This window comes from Rhineura floridana, chromosome 2, assembly GCF_030035675.1.
Source record: "Rhineura floridana isolate rRhiFlo1 chromosome 2, rRhiFlo1.hap2, whole genome shotgun sequence".
NCBI lineage: Eukaryota > Metazoa > Chordata > Lepidosauria > Squamata > Rhineuridae > Rhineura > Rhineura floridana.
The window spans coordinates 66,293,865-66,316,269 of NC_084481.1; the positions used below are offsets into that span (position 1 = coordinate 66,293,865).

Here is a 22,405-nt window from a genome sequence, read left to right on the forward strand (position 1 = left end):
AATAGACAAAGAACAAACTCAAATCAATACTGCCTGTTAAATCAACGGGATGATTTCAAAGCAACACTAACCAACCGATTCCCATCCCCAATAACTACGTAACACAAGCTATCACTAATGTTTTGACAACAAAATTAGGCTATCATTTATATGCTTCTCCCCTCCCCCTTTTAAATGGAATGCCTGCTTTACAGAATCTGCTCTACCCTGTTTTCAAGACAATACTATACAATGTTTTATGTAAATATATAAAGAACTTGTAGCTTGTAGCTTCGGGAGTGTAAAATCCAGGATCCATTTGGTGCACAGATAATAATAATAATAATAATAATAATAATAATAATAATAATAATAATAATAATAATAATAATAATAAAATTTTAGTTTTAGGCCGCCTATCTGGCCGACGAACGGCCACTCTAGGCGGCGTACATAGATTAAAATAAGATACAACATATAAATACAATTATAACATCAGTCTTCAGTTAATCAGCCCACCCACATCTGTACATTATAAAACTAAAATTACCTAGGAATCCTGTATGCCCGCTGAAACAGCCACGTTTTTAATCCTTGGTGAAAACCTACCAGGGAGGGGGCATGGCGAAGGTCATATGGGAGAGAGTTCCAGAGGGTGGGAGCCACAATCGAGAATGCCCTCTCTCTGGTCCGCACCAGCCTAGCTGTTTTCACTGGTGGGGCCGACAGAAGGTCTTGTGAGGCTGATCTCATCAGGCAGCATATTTGGTGATGCTGGAGGCGCTCCTTTAGATAAACTGGACCGAAACCGTATAGGGCTTTAAAGGTTCACACCAACACCTTGAATTGGGCTCGGTAGACAACTGGTAGCCAATGTAGATCTTTCAGCACTGGAGTGATATGATCCCGGCAGCGGCCGTTCTTAATCAACCGTGCCGCCGCATTCTGTACCAGTTGTCATTTCCGAACCGTCTTCAAGGGTAGCCCAGCGTAGAGCACATTACAGTAGTCTAAGCGAGAGGAGACCAGGGCATGCACCACCCGTGGGAGCAGATGGACCGGAAGGTAGGGTCGCAGCCTCTGTATCAGATGTAATTGATACCAAGCTGCCTGGCTCACTGCTGACACCTGAGCCTCCATGGACAGCTGGTAGTCAAGAATGACCCCGAGGCTGCGAACCTGGTCCTTTAGGGGCAATCTTACCCCATTCAACACCAGGTCAATGTCTCCTAATCTTCTCTTGTCTCCCACAAGCAGTACCTCGGTCTTGTCAGGGTTCAGTTTCAGCCTGTTTCCTCCCATCCATTCACTTATGGACTCCAGGCACTTGGAAATAGTATCCACAGCCAACTCCGGTGAGGACTTAAATGAGAGATAGAGCTGAGTGTCATCCGCATATTGGTGGCACTGCAACCCAAATCTCCTGATGATGGCCCCCAGCTGCTTTACATAGATGTTAAATAGCATGGGAGAGAGGATAGAACCCTGTGGCACACCACAATTAAGAGGCCAAGGGTCTGAAACCTCCTCTCCCAATGCCACCAGTTGGTGCCTGTCAGAGAGATAGGAATGGAACCACCATAGAACAGTGCCTCCAATTCCCATTCCCTCCAGGTGATCCAAGAGGATACCGTGGTCAACGGTATCAAAAGCCGCTGAGAGATCCAGGAGGACGAGGAATGAGTGTTCTCCCTTATCCAACGCCTTCCTCAAATCATCCACCAGAGCGACCAAGGCTGTTTCAGTTCCATGACCAGTCCTGAAGCCCGATTGGAATGGATCTAAATAATCTGCTTCCTCCAAGTGTGTCTGTAGCTGTTTGGCCACCACGCGTTCGATCACCTTGCCCAAGAATGGTAGATTAGAGACTGGGCGAAAGTTGTTCAGATCTTGGGGATCCAAGGAGGGCTTTTTCAAGATGGGCTTTATTACCGCCTCCTTGAGGGCAGATGGCAATGCACCCTCTTCCAAGGAAGCATTTACCACCGCCTTGATCCCTTCACTCAGTCTCTCTTTGCAGCCCACAATGAGCCACGTGGGGCAAGGGTCAAACAAACAGGTGGCCGGTCTCACAGTAGAGAGCACCTTGTCCACTTCCTCAGAGGGAAGAGGCTGAAACCGATCCCACCGGACCAGATAGCAACTGGCTGTCTCTGGCCTGCTTCCTGTATCCACGGCATACGGAATCGAGCTCTTCAGGCAATCGATTTTATCAGCAAAATGTTTTGCAAATGCGTCACAGGAGGCTTTAGAGTGCTCCATGGGTTCCTGCGCAACTGGACCGACCAGGCTACGGACCACTTGGAACAACCTCCTGGGACAACATTCTGCAGATGCAATAGAGGCAGCAAAGAAACCTCTATTTGCTGTCTTTGTTGCCACTTGGTAGGCCGCTATTGCTGCTCTAACCAGTGTCCGATCGTCTTCGGAGCGGGATTTCCGCCACCGGCATTCTAGTCGTCTCACCTCCTGCCTCAAACCCCACAAACGTGGTGTATACCAAGGTGCGGTTTGAGTTCTATTCAGGGGGAGAGGACGTTTCGGAGCCACCCGGTCTATCGCCCCGGTGATCTCCCTATTCCACTCTGTCACCAGGGTTTCGACCGGGCGACCTTCAGACAGCTCCAAATCTCCCAGCACAGTCAGAAATCCTTCTGGCTCCATCAGGTGTCTGGGGCAGACCATCCTAATAGGTCCCTGTCCCCTGCAGAGGGTGTGCAGCAATGAAAGGTCCATGTTCACCAGTGATCTGACCATGACACGGGGTTCGAAGAAATAGCCCCCATTTTCAGAGCACTGCCTCCCCCTCCCGAGACAAATACAAGATAAATGTCAGGCAAGATCACTCATGCTTGTTAATGAGTTCAATATTTGAGGTAGATCTATGTGTATGTTGAAAGTGATCACCTCAGAAACTGGAATTGAATGGAAGAAAACTTTGGTCAAGAGACTCTGGCTCATGGCGGAAATAGGCCTGAATGCCTGTTTGGAGGGCAGAAACATATTTCTGTCTGGAGCAGCCTTTCCCAACCAGTGTGCCTCCAGATGTTGTTGGACCACAACTCCCATCAGCCTCAGCCAGCATTGCCAATGGTCAGGAAAGATGGGAGTTGTGGTCCAACAACATCTGGAGGCACACTGGTTGGGAAAGGCTGGTCTGGAGTATGTGAGAAACAGAAATGCTGACAAGGCCCAAGTTTAAGACAATGCACTAGTATGAAGAATGTACAAGATTTGTTACTCCATGCAGCTAGCAGCACTGAGTGTCCTTCATGAGAATCCCTATATCCCGATAAGGCTTGGGATCATGTCAACCCCTAAAACAATGGAAAATTATTTGTGAAGTTGTTTGTCCTGTGACCTGTTATTTTCCAATACAGAACCAAGCTTAATTAAGGTCAAATACGGAATTGAAAAGGAGCCAATCAGCAATCAGGAAAAGATTTCTGGGATGTTGGGGAACAGAGAGAAGTAGCACTTTCTTCTCTGGACTTGGTCTTGGCCTTTTTATTCACCTGATGCCTGACTTGTCCTGGCCCTTGACAGCCACGGATTGCTCTAGGTCATCCAAACCAGAGCTTGGCAAAGTTACTTTTTTGAACTACAACTCCCACCAGCCCAATCCAGTGGCCATGCTGGCTGGGGCTGATGGGAGTTGTAGTTCAAAAAAGTAACTTTTCCAAGCTCTGATCCAAACCAACCCGTAGTGACCAGTAGCTGTCTCAATCCAACTTGACTGAGACACAGACCACTCCAAATAGGCCCGATTTGGCTCAGGACTCAGCTGAATCCAATGACAGTCTACAGTTTATACAACATTCATCCTGATTTACTTGTACAAAAATTGCACAGCGGTTATTATTATTACAAAAATTTATACCATCTTTCATTTCAAGAAGAAATACCAAGACAGTTCACAAACAAATAAAAGCCAACAGAAAAACAATAATAAAACCAATTATAAAAGTGCACCTACCAGTAATTAAACTACATAGTAAAAGAATCACATTAAAACATCCATTATTAAAATATATAATAAACAACCCCTATAAAACAGCACAATAGTTGCTGCTATTTGCTGCTGCCTGCTGGCTTGCTGCTGCTACCACCACCACCACCCTCTCCCTTTTGGACTTCTGCTTGGCAGGTGTCACGCCTTGCAGGACCAGGCCCCAAGTACTCAGCCAGCTGTGGCTGATTTCTTCCACCTGTCCCTGCTCTGGAGGGGATACATAAGCTGGCTGGCTGAGGTGCCTCCTGCTTTGTCTGCCTTTTAGTGGGCCTTGAGTCATGTGCCTGGGAGAGAGGACTCAGAGCCGTGGGGAGACCTGAGGGGGCCCCAATTAGTGTAGTGACAGGTGGAGGGAGATATGGCATTGTGAGGAGGACTTGCCAGGTAAGGGGAAAGCGGCCCAGGCAGTTAACGGCTGTGCCTTGTTCCAGTCCTCCCCACACCCACAGGTTTGTTGGTTGCCCTATCAGCCAGCTCTCAGACCTCCGGATGCTGCTCCTAAATGCCAGATTGGTGCATAATAAGATCTCCCTCATTCACAATTTAATAGTGGATGAGGCAGCCAATCTGGCATGTATAACCGAGACCTGGGTGGGTGAGCAGGGAAGAGTCAGTCTCTCCCAGATATGCTCACCAGGGTACCTGGTTCAACGTCAGGGTAGACCTGAGGGTTGGGGAGCGGTGGTTGCTGTGGTCTATAGGAACTCCAACTCCCTCTGCAAGCACCCTGTCCATGTGACTACTGGTCTGGAGTGTTTGCACCTTATGCTGGGTCAGTGGGACAGACTGGGGATTCTGTTGGTGTACCGCCCACCCCGCTGCCCAACTGACTCCCTAGCTCAGCTGACAGAGGTGGTCTTGGGTGTACTATTGAGATCCCCCAGACTGTTGGTTCTGGGGGATATCAACATCCATGCCGAGGCCACCTTATCCGGGGCGGCTCAGGATTTCATGGTCTCCATGACAACTATGGGACTGTCCCAAAATGCCACTGGCCCAACACATGTAGCAGGGCATACTCTAGATTTGGTTTTTGCAACTGGACATGGAGTTGGTGCTCTGAATGTGGGGGGCCTTGCATCAGTCCCTCAGTCATGGACAGATCACTGCTTGCTGAAATTTAGACTTACAGCGGCTTTTCCCCTCTGCAAGGGTTGGGGACCTATTAAGTTGGTCCGCCCCCAGAGACTAATAGATCTGGATGGTTTCCAAAGGGCTCTGGGGAGTTTTCCAGCTGATAGGGCTGGCGCTCCCATCAAAATCCTGGTTGAACTGTGGAATGACCTGGGTGGTTGACATGATTGCTTCTGAGCGCCCTCTCCTGTGGAGAGCTCATATGGCTTCATGGTATACCCCAGAGCTGAGAGCGATGAAACAGTACAGGAGAAGGCTTGAGTGCAGATGGAGACGAACTCCTAGTGGATGCAATTATACACTGGTAAGTGCCTATGGTAAGCTGCATTTAGGGGCAGTGAGGGCAGCAAAAAAAACAATATTTTGCTGCCACTATCAAATCATCAATTTGGCACCCAGCGGAGCTCTTCAGAATTGTCCGAGGGCTATTACACTCTGGCCCCAGGGACATGGTAGATCCATCTGAGGCCCACTGTAATGAATTTGCTAGGCACTTCCAGGATAAAATCTTTAGCATCCGCCAGGACTTAGACTCCAGTGTTATAGCGGGTGAATCAAGCAAGGTATCCAGAGCACAGCCTTGTCCCGATTTCTTGGATGAGTTTCAGTTGGTACAGCTTGAGGATGTTGACAAGGTGCTTGGACAGGTTCGTGCAACCACTTCTGTGCTGGATCCTTGCCCTTCTTGGCTAATAAAAGCTAGCAGGGATGGAACAGCTGGCTGGGCCAGGGAAGTAATTAATGCTTTTCTGCAAGAGGAGGTGGTCCCTGGCTCCCTGAAAGAGGCGGTAGTGAGACCACTCCTGAAGAGACCCTCCCTGGACCCAGAAAATCTTAATAATTATAGACCAGTAGCAAATGTTCCATTCCTGAGCAAGGTCCTTGAATGAGTGGTTGCGGGCCAGCTCCAGACACTCTTGGATGAGACCGATTATCTGGATCCATTTCAGTTGGGTTTCAGGTCTGGTTTTGGCACGGAAACAGCCTTGGTCACCCTGTATGATGACCTCTGTCAGGAGAGAGACAGGGGGAGTGTGACTCTGTTGATTCTTCTTTTTTTTTTTTTTTTTCAATAATTTTTATTCAGATTTTCATAAAACATACAAGACAAAATCATAAAACATTCAAAGACAAAAAACAAAATCAAAAATAGTTAAACAAAAAGAAAAAAAAGAAAAAAAAAACAAAAATAAAAAATAAAGAGTAAAATATTGACTTCCCATTTGTCAAAGATCAAATCAGTTATAAGTCTATAATATATAACAATCCTGTCTCTTAAGTCATATTATAAAATCACTTTCCTCCAGTAGTTATCTTACTTAATCATCAAATCTCATAAACATTACTTTATTCTTTCCACAAAAAGTCAAAGAGAGGTTTCAATTCTTTAAGAAATATATCTATCAATTTTTTTTTCCAGATAAGCATATCGATTAATCCATCTCATTACTAATTATGATAATCTTATTGTCATAACCATAGTCAAAATAAACATTTCAATTAATCCATCACATCAGAATCTGTTAGGTTCAGTAATTTCAGTAGCCATTGTTCTATTATCCCTATTAGTTCCATTTTCCATCTTCCATCTTCAGTAGTCTTGTTAAGTCCAGTAATTTCAGTATCCAATCTTCCATTATCAGTATTCCATAATAATCTTGCTGTCAAAGCCATAGTCATATAGTAAGAGTCTGATGGGAATTACCTCTATCCCAAATATTTCCATCTTCCATCTTCGATAGTCCTGTTAAATCCAGTAATTTCAGTGTCCAATCTTCGGATAGTCCTGTTAAATCCAGTAATTTCAGTGTCCAATCTTCCATTATCAGTATTCCATAATAATCTTGCTGTCATAACCATAGTCATACAATAAGAGTCTGATGGGAATTACCTCTATCCCAGATATTATCTTGCCAACCATTCTGAATAGGTTGCTGAAATACTGCTGTAAGATCATATCTCTGTTCTTTTTTTCAAAATGCACTGGCTCATCTCTTGAAAGTTTTTCCATTGTCACATGGCTGCAGTTAATTCCATCCATCACATCATTCCAGTCCAGAAGATTATCCATGCCATTGATAACTTTCTCTCTAGAATCTTCCTTAGTTTCTTCAGAGATAACATTAAATTCCAAACAATAGATTTTATTTCTAAAATCCATAAGCTTCAAATCTTTTTCCTGTTCCACGTTTGTTCCAGTCTCCAGGGTCTCCTCTCTCACAGGGACCCCTATTTCTTTAAGCTCCTGTGACATTTTGCTCAATTCAATTATTCCAGTCTCCAGGGTCTCCTCTCTCACAGGGACCCCTATTTCTTTAAGCTCCTGTGACATTTTGCTCAATTCAATTATTCCAGTCTCCAGGGTCTCCTCTCTCACAGGGACCCCTATTTCTTTAAGCTCCTGTGTCATTTTACTCAATTCAATTTTCGGCTCCTTACAACCCTGTCGCAGGTCTTTTTCCTGTTCCACGTTTGTTCCAGTCTCCAGAGTCTCCTCTCTCACAGGGACCCCTATCATTTTGCTCATTTCAATTTTCAGCTCCTTACAACCCTGTCGCAGGGTTCGTTTCGTTATCTCAATTTCATCCATTATTTTCTGAAACATAGATACTTCCAGGTTCTCAGCCACTTTCTTAATTGCCATTTTAAAAGAAAAATATAAAAGAACCACTTCTTATTTCAGCAACAATTGGGTTAATACTCCAAACTTGGTGACATCACAGCGTAAACAGAACAGACAGCCTTATCTCTCCATGCTTAAGTAAACAAAATGCAGTTCCCAGGATCGAAACAATTAATGGCGTTGTGAGAAAACAGATTCGTCAAAATAAAATGGACTAGGAAAAAAGTAATCTCAGACAATATAATATTCTTCAGAATAAAAATCAGGAATAGAAATCCCTCTTCCGTGTATATCTTTAGGGTGCAAATCCAGGACAGCTTTTTGCAACAAAAACAGAGATAAGCTATTAATTAGTGAATAGCAGAGAGAAGTTATGGCTCCCCGGTGAGATGTCAAAAACTGATCAATCTGGCAAATCTCTTTTAAACAGCAACAATTTAAGTCAAGTAAAAGAAAAATATAGAAAGAAGGGTGCTTGCCTGTTAGTGCGTTCTCTCTTTGAAGAAAAGATGAACGTTCGCTTTATCAGATAGAGCTTGATTGTTGAAAATCCGTCCCACCTTCGTCGGCTGGACCTCGTCCCACAAATTAATGAGATCTGGTCGTCCCAACAAAAATAGGCTTTGAGGTTAATCTCTTCGTTTCTCCCTACCCGGGAGAAGTTTAATCAGTCAAAAAAAAAAAAAAATCTGACTGATATATCTGAATAAGCTTCTTTTGAGGCAGGAGCCCGTCTCAAAAGCAGGCACAGGCTAAGTCACCCTTCCCGGAAGTCCTCGACTCTGTTGATTCTTCTTGATCTCTCAGTGGCTTTCCATACCATCGACCATGACCTTCTGGGAAGACTGGCTGAGTTGGGAGAGGGAGGGACTGCATGGCCGTGGTTCCGCTCCTACATGGCAGGTCGGCTCCAGAAGGTGGTGTTTGGGGAACATTGCTTGGCACCCTGGATTCTCCAGTATGGGGTTCCACAGGGGTCAGTTCTGTCCCCCATGCTGTTCAACATCTACATGAAACCATTGGGTGCGGTCATCCGGAGCTTTGGAGTGTGTTGCCATCAGTATGCTGATGACACGCAGCTCTATTTCTCCTTTTCATCTTCTTCAGGTGAGGCTGTCAATGTGCTGAACCAGTGCCTGGCTGCAATAATGGACTGGATGAGGGCTAATAAACTGAGGCTCAATCCAGACAAGACTGAGATGCTGCTAGTGGGTGGTTCTTCTGACCAGATGGTGGATCTCCAACCTGTCCTGGATGAGGTCGCACTCCCACTGAAGGGGCAGGTTCGTAGCTTGGGGGTTCTCCTAGAACGTCTTTGTCACTGGAGGCTCAGGTAGCCTCGGTGGCATGTAGTGCCTTCTACCAACTTTGGTTGGTGGCCCAGCTGCGCCCCTATCTGGACAGGGATAAACTGGCTTCAGTTGTCCATGCTCTGGTAACCTCCAAATTAGATTACTGCAATGCAGTCTACATGGGGCTGCCTTTGAAGATGGTTCAGAAACTGCAGCTTGTGCAGAATGCAGCGGCCCGATTGGTAACAGGGACCAGACGGTCCAAAGATATAAAACCGATTGTGGCCCGCTTTCATTGGCTGCCTGTATGTTTCTGAGCTCGATTCAAGGTGCTGGTTTTAACCTATAAATCCTTACATGGCTTGGGACCACAATACCTGATGGAATGCCTCTCCCGATACGAACCAACCCATACACTACGCTCAACATCTAAGGCCCTCCTCCGGGTGCCTACTCCGAAGGAAGCTCGGAGAGCAGCAACAAGGGAGAGGGCCTTCTCAGTGATGGCCCCGAAATAATGGAATGATCTGGTTAACGAGGTGCGCCTGGCGCCATCACTGTTATCTTTTTGGCGCCAGGTCAAGACTTTCCTCTTCTTCCAGGCGTTTTAGCATGTGTTTTTTAAATTGTTTTAAATTTTTTAAATTGTGTTTTAAATTGTTTTTAAAAGGTATGTTTTAATTTTCTATGTTTGTTTTTGATGTTTTTGGTTGCTGTAAACCGCCCAGAGAGCTTCGGCTATGGGGCGGTATACAAATACAATAAATAAATAGATAAATAAAGTTAAACAACAATCAAAGCAGGAAATTCAAGTCAGGAAATCAGAGAAATGCTTATCTAAGCAGGAGTATCTTCAACAGCTGGAGGAATGCCAATACTAATGGGGCTTCCAGTATTTCCGCAGGGAAAACATTCCACAATACCAGCACCACTAGTGAAAAAGCCCCCCTCTGTGTTACCACAAGCCAATAATAATAAGATCATGGCTTTCATTTGTTGATCTTAATGTTTTCACCAGGCAGCACTGAGGAAGACATTCTATCAGATAATCTGATCCACGGTTTCTTAGGGTTACATTGCGTCATCTTTACTGAGCATTCACGCTGATTTGTTTATGGTGTGGCTATGAGCATTCATCCTGATTTGCTTGTAGAGTGTTTACACATTTCCCGTTAATCATTAATTCATGCCACACTTGTAGTGTATTTCCCTGTCATTCTCCAAATTGCAAAAAGTCTGTTGTTTTTTGATGGTATTTGTTGTGCTTGGGCAACAAGAGTGCTTTAATCCACAGTAAATGTGCAAACCTAAAGCTATGGTATGCTTTTGAATGCCTCCCACAAAATGCTGATAGTCTAGAAGCATCCTTACAGCAACTTGAATAGACTGTTGCTTTTCTAGTTTGTTGTGTTTGCTTGTTTCTTAAAAGGATATTTTTTATTATTTATTGTACTATTGTTTCTTTCTATCATTAGCCACCCTGGGAGCAAATTTATGCTGAAAATGCAGAATATAAATCATATAAACAAATACATAAAAACCTACAAAGTATTTTCTTACCTGAAATCATCCCACTATTTCCCCCCCACTACATGCCTGTTTACTATACCCTGCTCTTAACTTTTTAGTATTGATTTGTTACATGGATTATACAACAATTGCAAGATCTTCCATTATTATACATTCTGTTTATCTTTTTAGCCTAGGTTTTACTTAGCTGATAAATGACTGGAATCCTTAGACTGGTGTTTTGTTAAGTGCCACCAGTAAGCTAACACACAGCTATTAAAGATGTCGAATCAATCAAACTGCCTAATTATCTAATTTCTGGTAGTCTAACTAAAACAAATACAGAAAGGATTAGTTTTTTGTAAAAGATGCTTCTATTTTAACCACATTAAATATATTAGGATGATGTATGATTTTTAAAAAACACATGCTTCAAATAAAGGTTAGATCTTGACATCCTTAAATACCACAGACAGTGCCTTTGTATTCCGTATCACCAACCTACATAAAGCTATTTCTGCTATTACTTACTGTGCAATTTAACTCTTTAGTAGATTGGTGATTTTCTTTTTAAACAGAATCCTGACCTCTCACCTCAGTCCCAGAAGGGACAAAAAGCAGATGGGAGCTGCATGGAAAAGGGAAAACAAGAAGACAATACTAGTAAGGAAGTTTACAAATAGCCACACAGCTGTTAGCCTACCATCAGTAGGAATCAGTTTCCAGACAGGACAGGTTACACTCCTGGCCATGAAGGTGCCACAAACATTACAAGTATATCAGGTAGATGGAGCCTGATATTGGTTTTTTTCCCAGACTACATATTGTGGTATTACTTGTGAGTAGCAATCTATTCCAACCCATGCTTGTCCCATGCAGAGCTGTTTCAGCTTCCAACAAAAACTATTACTCATCTAGCTGTCCACTGTGGTGGAATTTCATATTTTACAGCCACAAGAGTGGCTGTATACTATAGTCAGCATGGACTTTTTGCATTCTGTCATGTTACATTGAAAATACTCTCTCATGCCATTCTGATGCTTCCCATAAGCTCATTTCAAACCAAAACCTTACAAAATTTATAATCCTGAACTCAGAAACGTTGGCTTAACAAATCTCTAAAATTTCATGGCAATACACAAAACAGTCAGAGAGAATAGATAATTCAAAGTGTAAAAAAAGAGAAAAAAACCCAGACCTCTCTTGGACTTTTTTCTGCCAGAGTTCTCAAAATTTTCCAAAATTAATAAAAATCAACCATGTTCACAGAGTACCTGTAATCCTATTACTGACCTTGCCCCATACTCTGGCCTTCATCTTCTGCAGTTTAAAAGTTAAAAAAATGCCTGGCTGATTTTTAATTAATTTAAGAAATTTCACATTGAATTCAATGATAAGGCTGGGCATTCTCAGTAAGAACCAACTGTCAGTGTTCTAAAAGCCAGACTCACAGCTGATGGGCTTGCCTAATCAGGGGGCTATACCCACACTAGACCTTTATTTCACTTAAGACAATCATGGCTTCCCCCAAAGAATCCTGGGAAGTGTAGTTTGTGCAGGGTGCTGAGAGGAGACTCTTATTCCTCTGACAGAGCTCCAGTGGCCAGCATGGTTTAACAGTCAGCTGCTCTGATTGAAGCTCTGTGAGAGGAACATAGCATCTCCTAGCAACTCTCAACACCCTTCACTAACTACATTTCCCAGGATTCTTTGGGAGCAGCCATGACTGTCTAAAATGAAAGAAAGGTCTGGTGTGGATGTGACCAGGGACAGCTTTGGTTTAAATTTGAGTGGGAGGCTACATGTCCCTGCTGTAGAATAAAAAGGTGGGAAAGAGCCTGGAAAAGAATGATACTGTTCAGAATGTTTTCCTTTTGGAAAGGAAAGGGGCTTCCCCTCTGCCCAGTGCCCACCCATCCATTCCTCTTCCCTTCCACCATCCTCCTCCCCCCTTCCTGCCCTCCTGTTCCCTTCCCTGCCCCTCCCCCAGGTCAGTTTCACCTATCCTAAGCATGATTGTTCAGGAGTAAATCCCACTGAACTCAAAACCATGCAAATAATCAAACCTGCCACCCCTCCTCCTCTTTCCTATTGCTTCCCTCTTGCCTCTTGCCTCCTCTCCCCTTCCTTCACCCCCTCCTCCTCCTCCCCCTCCCCCTCCCCCATGGTCAGTTTTACCTAGCCTAAGCATGATTGCATGGGAGTAAATCCTATTGAACTCAATAATCAAGCAAATGATCAAACCTGCCCTCCCCTCCTCTTCCCTTTTGCCAATTCCCTCCCCCTTCCAATCCCCTCCTTCCCCCTCCCCTTCCTTCTGCTCCCCTCTTCCCACCTTTCCTCCTTCCCTCTACTCTCCCCTCCCCCATGGTCAGTTTCACCTATGCTAGCCATGATTCCAAGGGAGTAAATCCCACTGAACTCAATACATGTCAGGCCCAGGATGCGACTCAGGAACCAGACCAGAGGTTGTAGTTAATTCGTGTTTTATTAGGGTAAGTTGACAGAGCAAGGGGCTGCTTCCTGCCTGTTCTTTAAGAAGGGGCTAAACGGGCGCGCAACCTTTCGCTCCTCCTTAACTCCCCCTCAGGTACTGCCCGCCTTCCCCCCTTCTCTCCTGTCTTTTCAACCGTCTGCGTGTGCGTGGTGAGGGGGGAGGCATCACCTCCTCCTCTTCTGAAGTGTCCGATTCCACTATGGGTGATAAAGAAGGAGCTGAGGGTAAACCATCTCTCCGCCTTTCTGCTGTGATCAGCCCTCCCTCTTGCTCTGAGCTGCGGAGAAGGGAGGGCCTGGGAATGTCTGGGGGGGATTCTAAAACTTCAAGGCTCTCAGGCTCCCCGTTGCTAGGCGACCCTATCTCTGGCATGTCCTCTGTTTCGGCTTCGCTCCACAGAGGGTAAGTTCCTCCCTCCTCCCTCTGCCAACCATCTGAATCCTCTTCTTCCAACCCCCCAGGAGCCCAGCTCATCCTCCTGACAATACACTTGCAAATGATCAGACCTGCCTTTCCCTCCTCCTCCTCCTCCTCCCCTCTCCCTTTTTCCTCCCCCCTGTCCACTCCAGGCCTCCCTCCCCATGGTCAGTTTTACTTATCCTAACCATGACTGTACGGGAGTAAATCCCACTGAACTCAAACATGCAAACGATCAAACTTGCCCTACTCCTCTCCAGAGCTTGGAAAAGTTACTTTTTTGAACTACAACTCGCATGAGCCCAATCCACTGGCCATGCTGGCTGGGGCTGATGGGAGTTGTAGTTCAAAAAAGTAACTTTTCCAAGCTCTGCTCCTCTCCCCCTTCCTTCCCTCCCCATCCCCGGTGCTCAGTTTCACATATCCTAAGCATGATTGCAGAGGAGTAAATCCCACTGAACTTAATAAGCATGCAAATGATCAATCAGCAAACTTGTACAGGATCCCATTTCTTACCTACTGGATTAAAAACCAGAGAAATTCACTAATAGGCAAAAAACCTTGTGATATATATGGGCTGCCATATAAAAATGGTCAAAAATATCTGAAGTAAATTTTGAGAAGTGACATTTTTCTGGAGGGGATGGGAAGGAAAAAGAAAGGATAAATCTCAGAACATCCTTTAGAAAAATATCTTCTGGGGAAAAAAACCTGCTTAACTCCAGCCTAAAATTCTGTTGCTACTGCTTCTTCAGATCTCCACAATAGTCTGTTTTTTCTCTCTTCACCCATTGCTTAAAATTCACTAATAGGCAGAAAAACCCTTGTGGTTTAAGAACGTAACTATAGACAACAAATATGCCTATCAAACTTTAAAAAGAAGGGAAATTGGGCAGCTATAGAGAAAACACCAGAGGAACAGGAGACCTGACCTCCTCTCTGAGATATTGTACTGCCCTACAAATTTACCAAAATGCAAACACAATTTGGGTTGGTCTTTCACAGTCCCATCCACTTCTTGTGTAGCTTGGAAGAATTTGGTAACATGTGCCTCTGAGCATACAGTGAGGGTTGGTAACACTTGCCATCAGCCCAAATAACAGAAACAAGACATGTGCTGTGCTAATCTTCTTTTAGTAAGGAGGAAGCATCTATATTAAAACAGTTGATATAGTTCAGATAGTCACTTTAAATAGGTTTGATTTACTTTGCAATTTTAGTGAAGTTTCCTATAGTAAATCATTCTCTTTTACTTCTGTTTCTGTGAATATGTGAAGTACAGCAACACTTTGCAGCACTAAAAAAAGCTCCAAAAACAACTGTGAAATAATGGCACTGACTATTCTGCAGGATAGTTTCCAACAGACATGAGGAGTGTCTCAGTTTGCACAAGAGGAAACAATGGGAGGTGAAATGTATGTTGGAATATATGGGATTCAACTCCAACTTGTGGGTTGAGGCTGCATGGGGCTAAAGGCGTAGCTAGAGAGGAGACCTCTTGGTTGCTAGTCTATACCTGTCCTTTGATCTCCTGCTGTCTCTTCCTTCCTGCTAGACTGATATGCAAAGGATGTTGATCTCAGTTCCTTCTCTCCTTCCAGTTTTCTTTCTCTCGAGAGGGGAGCAAACATCTTTCCTTTGTCTCTCCCTCTCAGCCAGCATGAGGGCTAGCCCTGGGACCAGTGCCGGCTGCTCCAGCATAGCTAGTTAGCTAGATACAGAACTCTTTCCTATCAAACATGTACTTCCAGAATAAAGTAGTTATTTCTTATTTTAAAGCTTAAAGTCTCTGTCTGACTAATTTGCAGGGCAGGTAGAATCTTAGCAAAGATTCAAACACATACACATAAGCTCGCTCAAAACTTCCTGTTCCGCTACGCAACTCTGCAGGGTCCCACAGGGCATTGGGTCCAGCCTCCTATAATGTATTCTTACAAAATTCTAGGTGTGCTCTATGTTTTTAATTGGCCATGCCCATCTTTCCTTAAGTGGTGTAGTTTAAGCATAGCAGGCTTAATACATGCATCTTGGGCAGGCCAGCTTTGTTTTTTTCCAACAGCTAGAGTCATTGCTTAAGTCGCAACATATTGTAATCAGTCTGATTTTACATCAAACTGCAGTTGCAGATTCAACTGTTAATGCGCCTAAAATAGAAATAGAGCTTAACCTCCAGTTTGAAACACAAAAGGCTGTCTTCACCATCATTGACCAATAAAAAGGATTTGAAATTAATAAAAATAAATTTGACACAGATTTCTAGGATGAATAATGAGAGAAATATAATTTTCTAGGTTATATTATCTGTAGAAACAGTAGTAACACAGAAAAGAAGCAACGTAAGAAGAACACCAACAAACATGCAAAAATGTAATTCTCCATCTTTGGAGATGGCAGGTGTTGCCACCACTCACCATATGCTCAGAGGCACATGTTACCAAATTCTTCCAAGCTACACAGCAAGTGGATTGGACTGTGAAAGACCAACCCAAATTGTGTTTGCATTTTGACAAATTTGTAGGGCAGTCCAATATCTCAGAGAGGAGGTCAGGTCTGTTGCTCCCCTGGTGTATACACTATAGCTGCCCAATTTCCCTGCTTTTTAAAGTTTGATAGAAATATCTGTTGCCTATAGGTATGTTCTTAAACCGCAAGTTTTTTGCCTATTAGTGAATAATTAATTATGTTATCATTACATTACTCCACATCATTCATTTCAATGCAAAGGAAACACAATGCAAAGGAATCTCCCGCAGTCATCAATGTATCATTTGCAGACTGAAAACAGTGAATAAAGATCATATTTGCTAGATCAATTTCCATTCCTGACATGAGACAAGTAAGCAAACACTGACAATTTCCACTCCTGTCGGAATTCTCCAGCATCTCTACTTGTGAGGGATGATTTTATGTTTTGTATCTTTATAAAAATTATTTATTGTTAACCATCCAGAGAACTTTATATAACAGGTGGCATACAAGTGTTGCAAATTAAATAACAAATAATTAAACAAACATGTCAGATATTAGCAGGCTGTTATATCATTATCATCCAACCACCACTGTTCATGTGAAGCCATGTACTGCAAATATTCCTAACGGCAGCTTACAGCGGCATGGGAGACAATTCCAAACCAACAGCCTATCCATGTGGCAGCTACACGGCAAATGAAATTGCAAATGGAAACCATGAGTTGAATATTTAATGCATGGTAAAACAAAGGCTGTCCCCGAGTAAGACCTTTGCATACGTTACCACAACAAGTGACTGTGTAAGCTGTGTAACGTGCAAGGTGGGAAATCACAGAGGAACATAGTAGTTACATTTTAACTGGGGCTGGCTACAGGGAGCATATGACTCCCCTGTTACAACAGCTCCACTAGCTACTGGTCTGTTTCCGAGCACAATTCAAAGTGCTGGTTATGACCTATAAAGCCCTATATGGCTCAGGTCCAGGCTATCTGAAGGATTATATATTTCCATATGAGCCTGTCTGAGCACTGAGATCATCAGGGGAGGCACTTCTCTCTGTCCTGCAACCCTCACAGGCACATCTGCTGGGAACACAGGAAAGAGTCTTCTCAGTAGCAGCTCCCAGGCTCTGGAACTTCCTTTCTAAGGTTAGACTGGCTCCCTCCCTGCTGTCCTTCTATCAGCAGATAATTTTTTTTCTGTTCGAACAGGTCTCGGGAACTGAATTCAAGAGTTATGAAATAGTGGGCTGTTTTTACTGATTTGTATTTTGTGGGTTTTTTAATGTTTTAAACGGTTTCAATTTCACAGTTTAATTATAACTTCAGCATGCGCTTGGTTACACTCCTTTGCTACCTTCATGTGAGTGTATAGCTACCATTCATACATATGGGGAACATGCTGAAGTGCAGGATATTTCTGTGCCCACTCTTAAACTGGCTAATCCAGACTTTGCTTAAAGGGAAACATGGCAGCATAATGTATGTGGGCAGAAGAACTCAGGGTAACAGTTTGCACATACCTTCCAGGAGCTTCTCAAATCATACAGGCCTTCCTCCTTTCACTTCTGTCTATCATAATGATCAGTATTTTGCTAACAACTAATTATCTCTTAAAGTCTGCTGTACATAGCAATGAAATCTGCTGTGGATGATAGAAGAAAGAATGCTTCCTACAGCCTTCAGAGTACTTAATCTACATTTCCAAGCGCTAGACCAGTGCTTAATTACTGCAAAGTTGATTTATTATCACAAACACAAGGATGAAAACGAGGATTTCTAGCCAAGCTGCTTGCTTATTTATAAAATAAACACTGCAGAATGCTCATAAAGAAGGGATCCTGAATGAATATTTGAGTGCATTTGACATCCTGCCCCCCCGCCCAATATAAATTTCCAATTAGGAGGATAGATAAATGTCATATGACTTTCTATATTATGTATGGTGTTACATTTTCAGCAACTATCTGTTCCCAAACTAGACAGCCTGCCAAAATCATTAAGAAGAATTATTTAAAAGATATTTCAAAAGGAGGCTGGAAATAAGATCTTTCAACTACTATTTATATATCAGTGAATACATCTGAAATATAACTGAGAAAATATTGATTTGAAAATAATTTATAAATGGAGGATCTGAACAGTTCTAAAAAGAGAAAGAGAGCATTCATTATGAATTCCTTGTTTGGATTTATCTCGCCAAAAGAAGAAACATCCTTAAAGCTCTTGCCACCAAAAGTTCATTACATTTTAATAGATATTCCAGTGAAGTTATCCTAATCCAGATACAGGAGAACTTTGGGGACTTGTTAAAGCCTGCCTCAAAGGAGAGGTGAGTTTTACAAGACCCTGAATTCTTCTATGCTCATATTAAAAGCCGACATGGATAATTGCTGGCTTCTTGGCTGACAAATGCTTTGCAGGGCCAGGAGAGAGAGCCAGCGACTGTCTATCCCAGCCTCAGAAATTCAGGGCTGGGCCGGTTTGGAAGCCAGAGGCCACATGAGTTGACAGAGTTGTAATCTGGCACAATCCTCTGCGGCCAAAGCAGCAGATCTCGCCTCTTGACTTTGGGTGAAAACAAAGGGCAGGGGAGGGCCTATGTACTGCTGCAAAACCATACACAGTGGGCTCCCGTACACACTCTTTGACTTTGTACTTGCATTCTCAAAAACCTGCTCCTATTGAATGTAATGGGAGGCTGAAACACAATTCATTTTTCTGGGTTTCTGATTGGCTCAAAAATTATAGATCTTTCCTCCCCCCCTTTTTTTCAAAAAAAGATTTCATTGTATTATGTTGTATTATACTGAAGATTGTGCATTTCCAAGATAATACAGCGTAAGCTTGCTGGGCTCTCCCATCGCTACTTTTTTTACTCCCTATCTAGCACAAGAAGTACATCACCTAAAACAAGAAGGGTTGTCACCTGATTAAAAAAATCTTATTCAATTCAGATCAGTTTTCATCAAATTACTTCAATTTATATACATATGAATAAAACAACAGTTCCAAGTGTTAATTTTCAGTGTGATATATGTAACAGTTGCAGCATAAGCCATCTCAGAAGAGGCATTCCCAACTGTGTATAATAAATGCAAGGAAGCATCCATCTTCTAAAATAACGTATGATAAAATGATATATGCTGTGATATTAAAAGCCTGCTGCCTAATTAATTAGGGACATCGGTTTAATTGATCAAAATATATTTGTCACTTAATGTACCTGATTTATCAACTAAACAATACTGTAGCTTTAATATCGAGCACAAATATTCAGATTGCCTCTTCTAGTGCTACAAAAGCCATGGGCAAAGTCCCCCAGCTAATGGGGACACTACTTCTCATTCCAAATGGTGCTTGTGTAGGAGGCCTTCCTGTTAGATTCCAGCCAACAATAATCATAACACTTTCCTGAATGCCCGAAGTAGTAGCTTCTTTTGGCAATAAGTACCTGGAAGCAAGGCAGCTCAAATCCATTAAGAAGAAACACTTCTGTCTATAATTTTCAATCAGTCACTATATTGTTGAAAGAGACTGAGTGACAGCGTAAGCACCATGTAAGTGCTGTATTGTCCTCTTCCATTTTATTCAGAATGGGAACAAGAGTATATAGCATTCAACTTGAGGCACTGATTTAGCAACGCAGGGGACATGCTATGTTCAGAGATGTGGCTGCAATCGCTCCATTTATCCTTTAAGTGGCAATAATTCCCACAGATTTACAACAAACATATGCAAGAAGATGCAAAGCCACCTTGGTATAAATTGTGGTTCTTACTTGAAGGCAGATCCTTTACTCTGGGAATATGAAAACATTCACGGAGGTGTTTTAGCTCATCTTCTTCATCTAAGTGGAAAGCAACTTTCTTATCCACTGGACTGCATGCTAGCTGTGAAGCAACAGTTTCTATAATAGTTACTGGTGAGCCATAAGAAGACAGTTCCATTTCTCACTCTAAAAATGAAAAAAGAGAAAAATATCTCTATTTAGATTATATGCCATGTATATTGGCTAGTGTGTGATGCAAAGATTATAGTTATGTCTGTTGAGTTACACACTTCAAGCTTTTAAAAGTTAAATGCTCAGAAGTACAAGGAGTGAGAAGTTCTCAACTGCAGCATTTTTCAAGGCAGCATATTGCTGTAGCCCTAAGGCTGTTAGTTTTAAATACAAGGCTTTCTCTATAAAGCTGTATCAGCAACATCTGTGTTCTACCACTTCTCCAATAGCAGTAACAAATTCTATAGTGCCATTCACACTTGCAGAATCAGAAAGCTTCAGGCATTATTGTTTCTCCAATCTGTTCCTGAAAATAGCAGGTGCATCGCTACACTGAAACTTGCATTTTCAAGCCTGAGCAATCTTTTGGCTACTTTAGCTTCTTGATTCACAGAAACTAAAGGATGTGGGAGTTTTTAGTTTGGGAGACATGACTGGAAATGGGTAGTCTAGACTTTAACAAAAATAGGGGAGATGAATGGGCCTCTGCAAGAAAAGCTGGTTCCTCATAAAATAAATATATACAACTTAAACAGTCGTTCCCAAAATTCCTTTCTCCTGGCACAGAGAATTCCTATAGAGCCAGATTCAGATCTGATCTCTGCTTGCATTTATCAGATCATCTACATCACTGGAAAACACACCTTGATGCACTTGTGTACTTCTTCCTGTGTGTCGGCAAGGTACAATGAGATGCCTACTGATAGTGTAATACATAGTCACATATTCCAACTTGTTTCTATAATATTTGTATTTAATATTACTTAGTTGCAGCATCTACCCAGGCTTTATCTTTGTGCCCTCTTACCATCTTACTTCCCATCTCCAATCTTATCCCAATTTCCCTTGTCCTAACTCAGACAAAGTTCTACTTGACAAAAGGTATCATGAGTACAAATCTGGAAATCTGAGCATTCAGAGGAGTCGACATATCCCCTCATAGTGTCTTTGCTACCTTCATATTCCCATGCAATGTTTCAGTCACTAAATAAATAATCAAGCAAAATCAACGCTACAAGACAAAAAGAATTGCATTTTATATATTTCTGAATGGTCATATCTGGAGCCCTAATGAATAGCCAGTTATATGTGGAAAATGGCCAGATGGTGCCTTATTAAAAGTTCCATTCATTAATGTAAATAATGAATTAGTAATCATTCATTTATTTCTTTAGTGGTGGTAGCTGACTGATCAGGCTATTTCCATCATTAACCATGTAAAGGGACCAGCTTCTTTTTCTGCAGCATAGAACCCATTGGTTACTAATTAAATTAAGAACTGATTACTAATTACTTATCCCAATTCATAGAAGAGCACCATCTGGTCACCTTCAAAGCATAATTTGCTATTCACCTAAATCCAAATTTGATCAAGAGAGTTATTCTGCTTCTACCACTGCCAACGAAATGTTTCAAATTACATCTTCCTTTGCAGAATCAGACACAACAGAACAGCCACTGGAAAACTGCCTGAAAACATTTGCATGGTTTGTACGTAACACCAAGTTAAACTATGGCTTGCCATGAACAAGCAAGTTCATGCTTGTCCTCTTCTGGTGCCCAGGAAGAAAACTGCAGCCACTTTGCTCCTACCCCTACTCTTTTGCTGCTGTTCTACCAGGAGCTAAGCCATGCTATGGCTACGTGTTATGTGTGAACCTGGCCTCATGGTTTGTCTTGCTCCAGACAAGCCATTCTGTAACTAGAGATGGAGGAGAAATTTGATTCAGTTCAGTTCTAGTTTAAAGCTCAATCTATCAAATTTACACTTTCTGAGCCAATGTAACTGAAGTACAGCTATCTTTAGAAATTTGCACTTATCCAAATTTTGCAATGCAGTTTTCCCATCAATATTTTACAAAAATTTATATATTAGGGAAAATGTGTAGAAATGTGTACAAAATTAATATATTACAAAAATGCATTATAAAGGGAAATTGCTTACAAATGTGTACATTAATCAAAACTGCATACAACAATGTATTAGGATAATTTTGATCTAAAATGCTGACTAATTTTCATGAGGATTTTTTAACTAAAAAATCACAAATTCCTGCAGAAATGTGGAGAACCAAATTTAAAATTGGAAAAAAACAAGTAACTAAGAGAAGCAAAACTGACAGATCCATTCATCCCTAGTGTAGCCAAGGTTAATCACTCCTGATTTGTTGGGGGGGGGGATAAATCAGGAGTTCATTTTCAGACATAACACTAAGCCAAACTGCAATAGTTTGGCAGCAGCATGAGAGAGGGAGGAACGAAGCAGCTGAAAATCCCCCCCATGCACCAGAATGCTCACTTGCTCTTAGTAAGTCATAGCAGGCATAGGACCACATGCAAACAGGGCCATTGTATGCAGAAGCATTGTGCCCTTGGCCCAAAACAATTACAGTACTTTCAAAAAAGATTGATCCAAATGCTGTACAGAACCAGCTGGCAATGGGATGGAGCTGGCCCATGAAGAATTTGA

At 42.5% G+C, this 22,405-nt stretch overlaps 1 protein-coding gene across 7 annotated transcripts in view; it reads right to left on the reverse strand.

The window, feature by feature from the left end:
* KYNU (kynureninase) overlaps nt 1-22,405 on the reverse strand; it is a 191,134-nt gene that overhangs the window by 155,649 nt on the left and 13,080 nt on the right. For 4 of the 7 annotated variants that reach the window (XM_061608871.1, XM_061608872.1, XM_061608870.1 and 1 more), the window contains one exon: nt 19,690-19,890. In XM_061608871.1, coding sequence (XP_061464855.1) covers nt 19,690-19,882 — 193 coding nt within the window. In that variant the 5' untranslated portion in view covers nt 19,883-19,890. Of the gene's footprint in view, nt 1-19,689; nt 19,891-22,405 lie in introns of those variants that run through there. The other 3 variants (XM_061608876.1, XM_061608875.1, XM_061608873.1) reach the window with 2 other exon arrangements.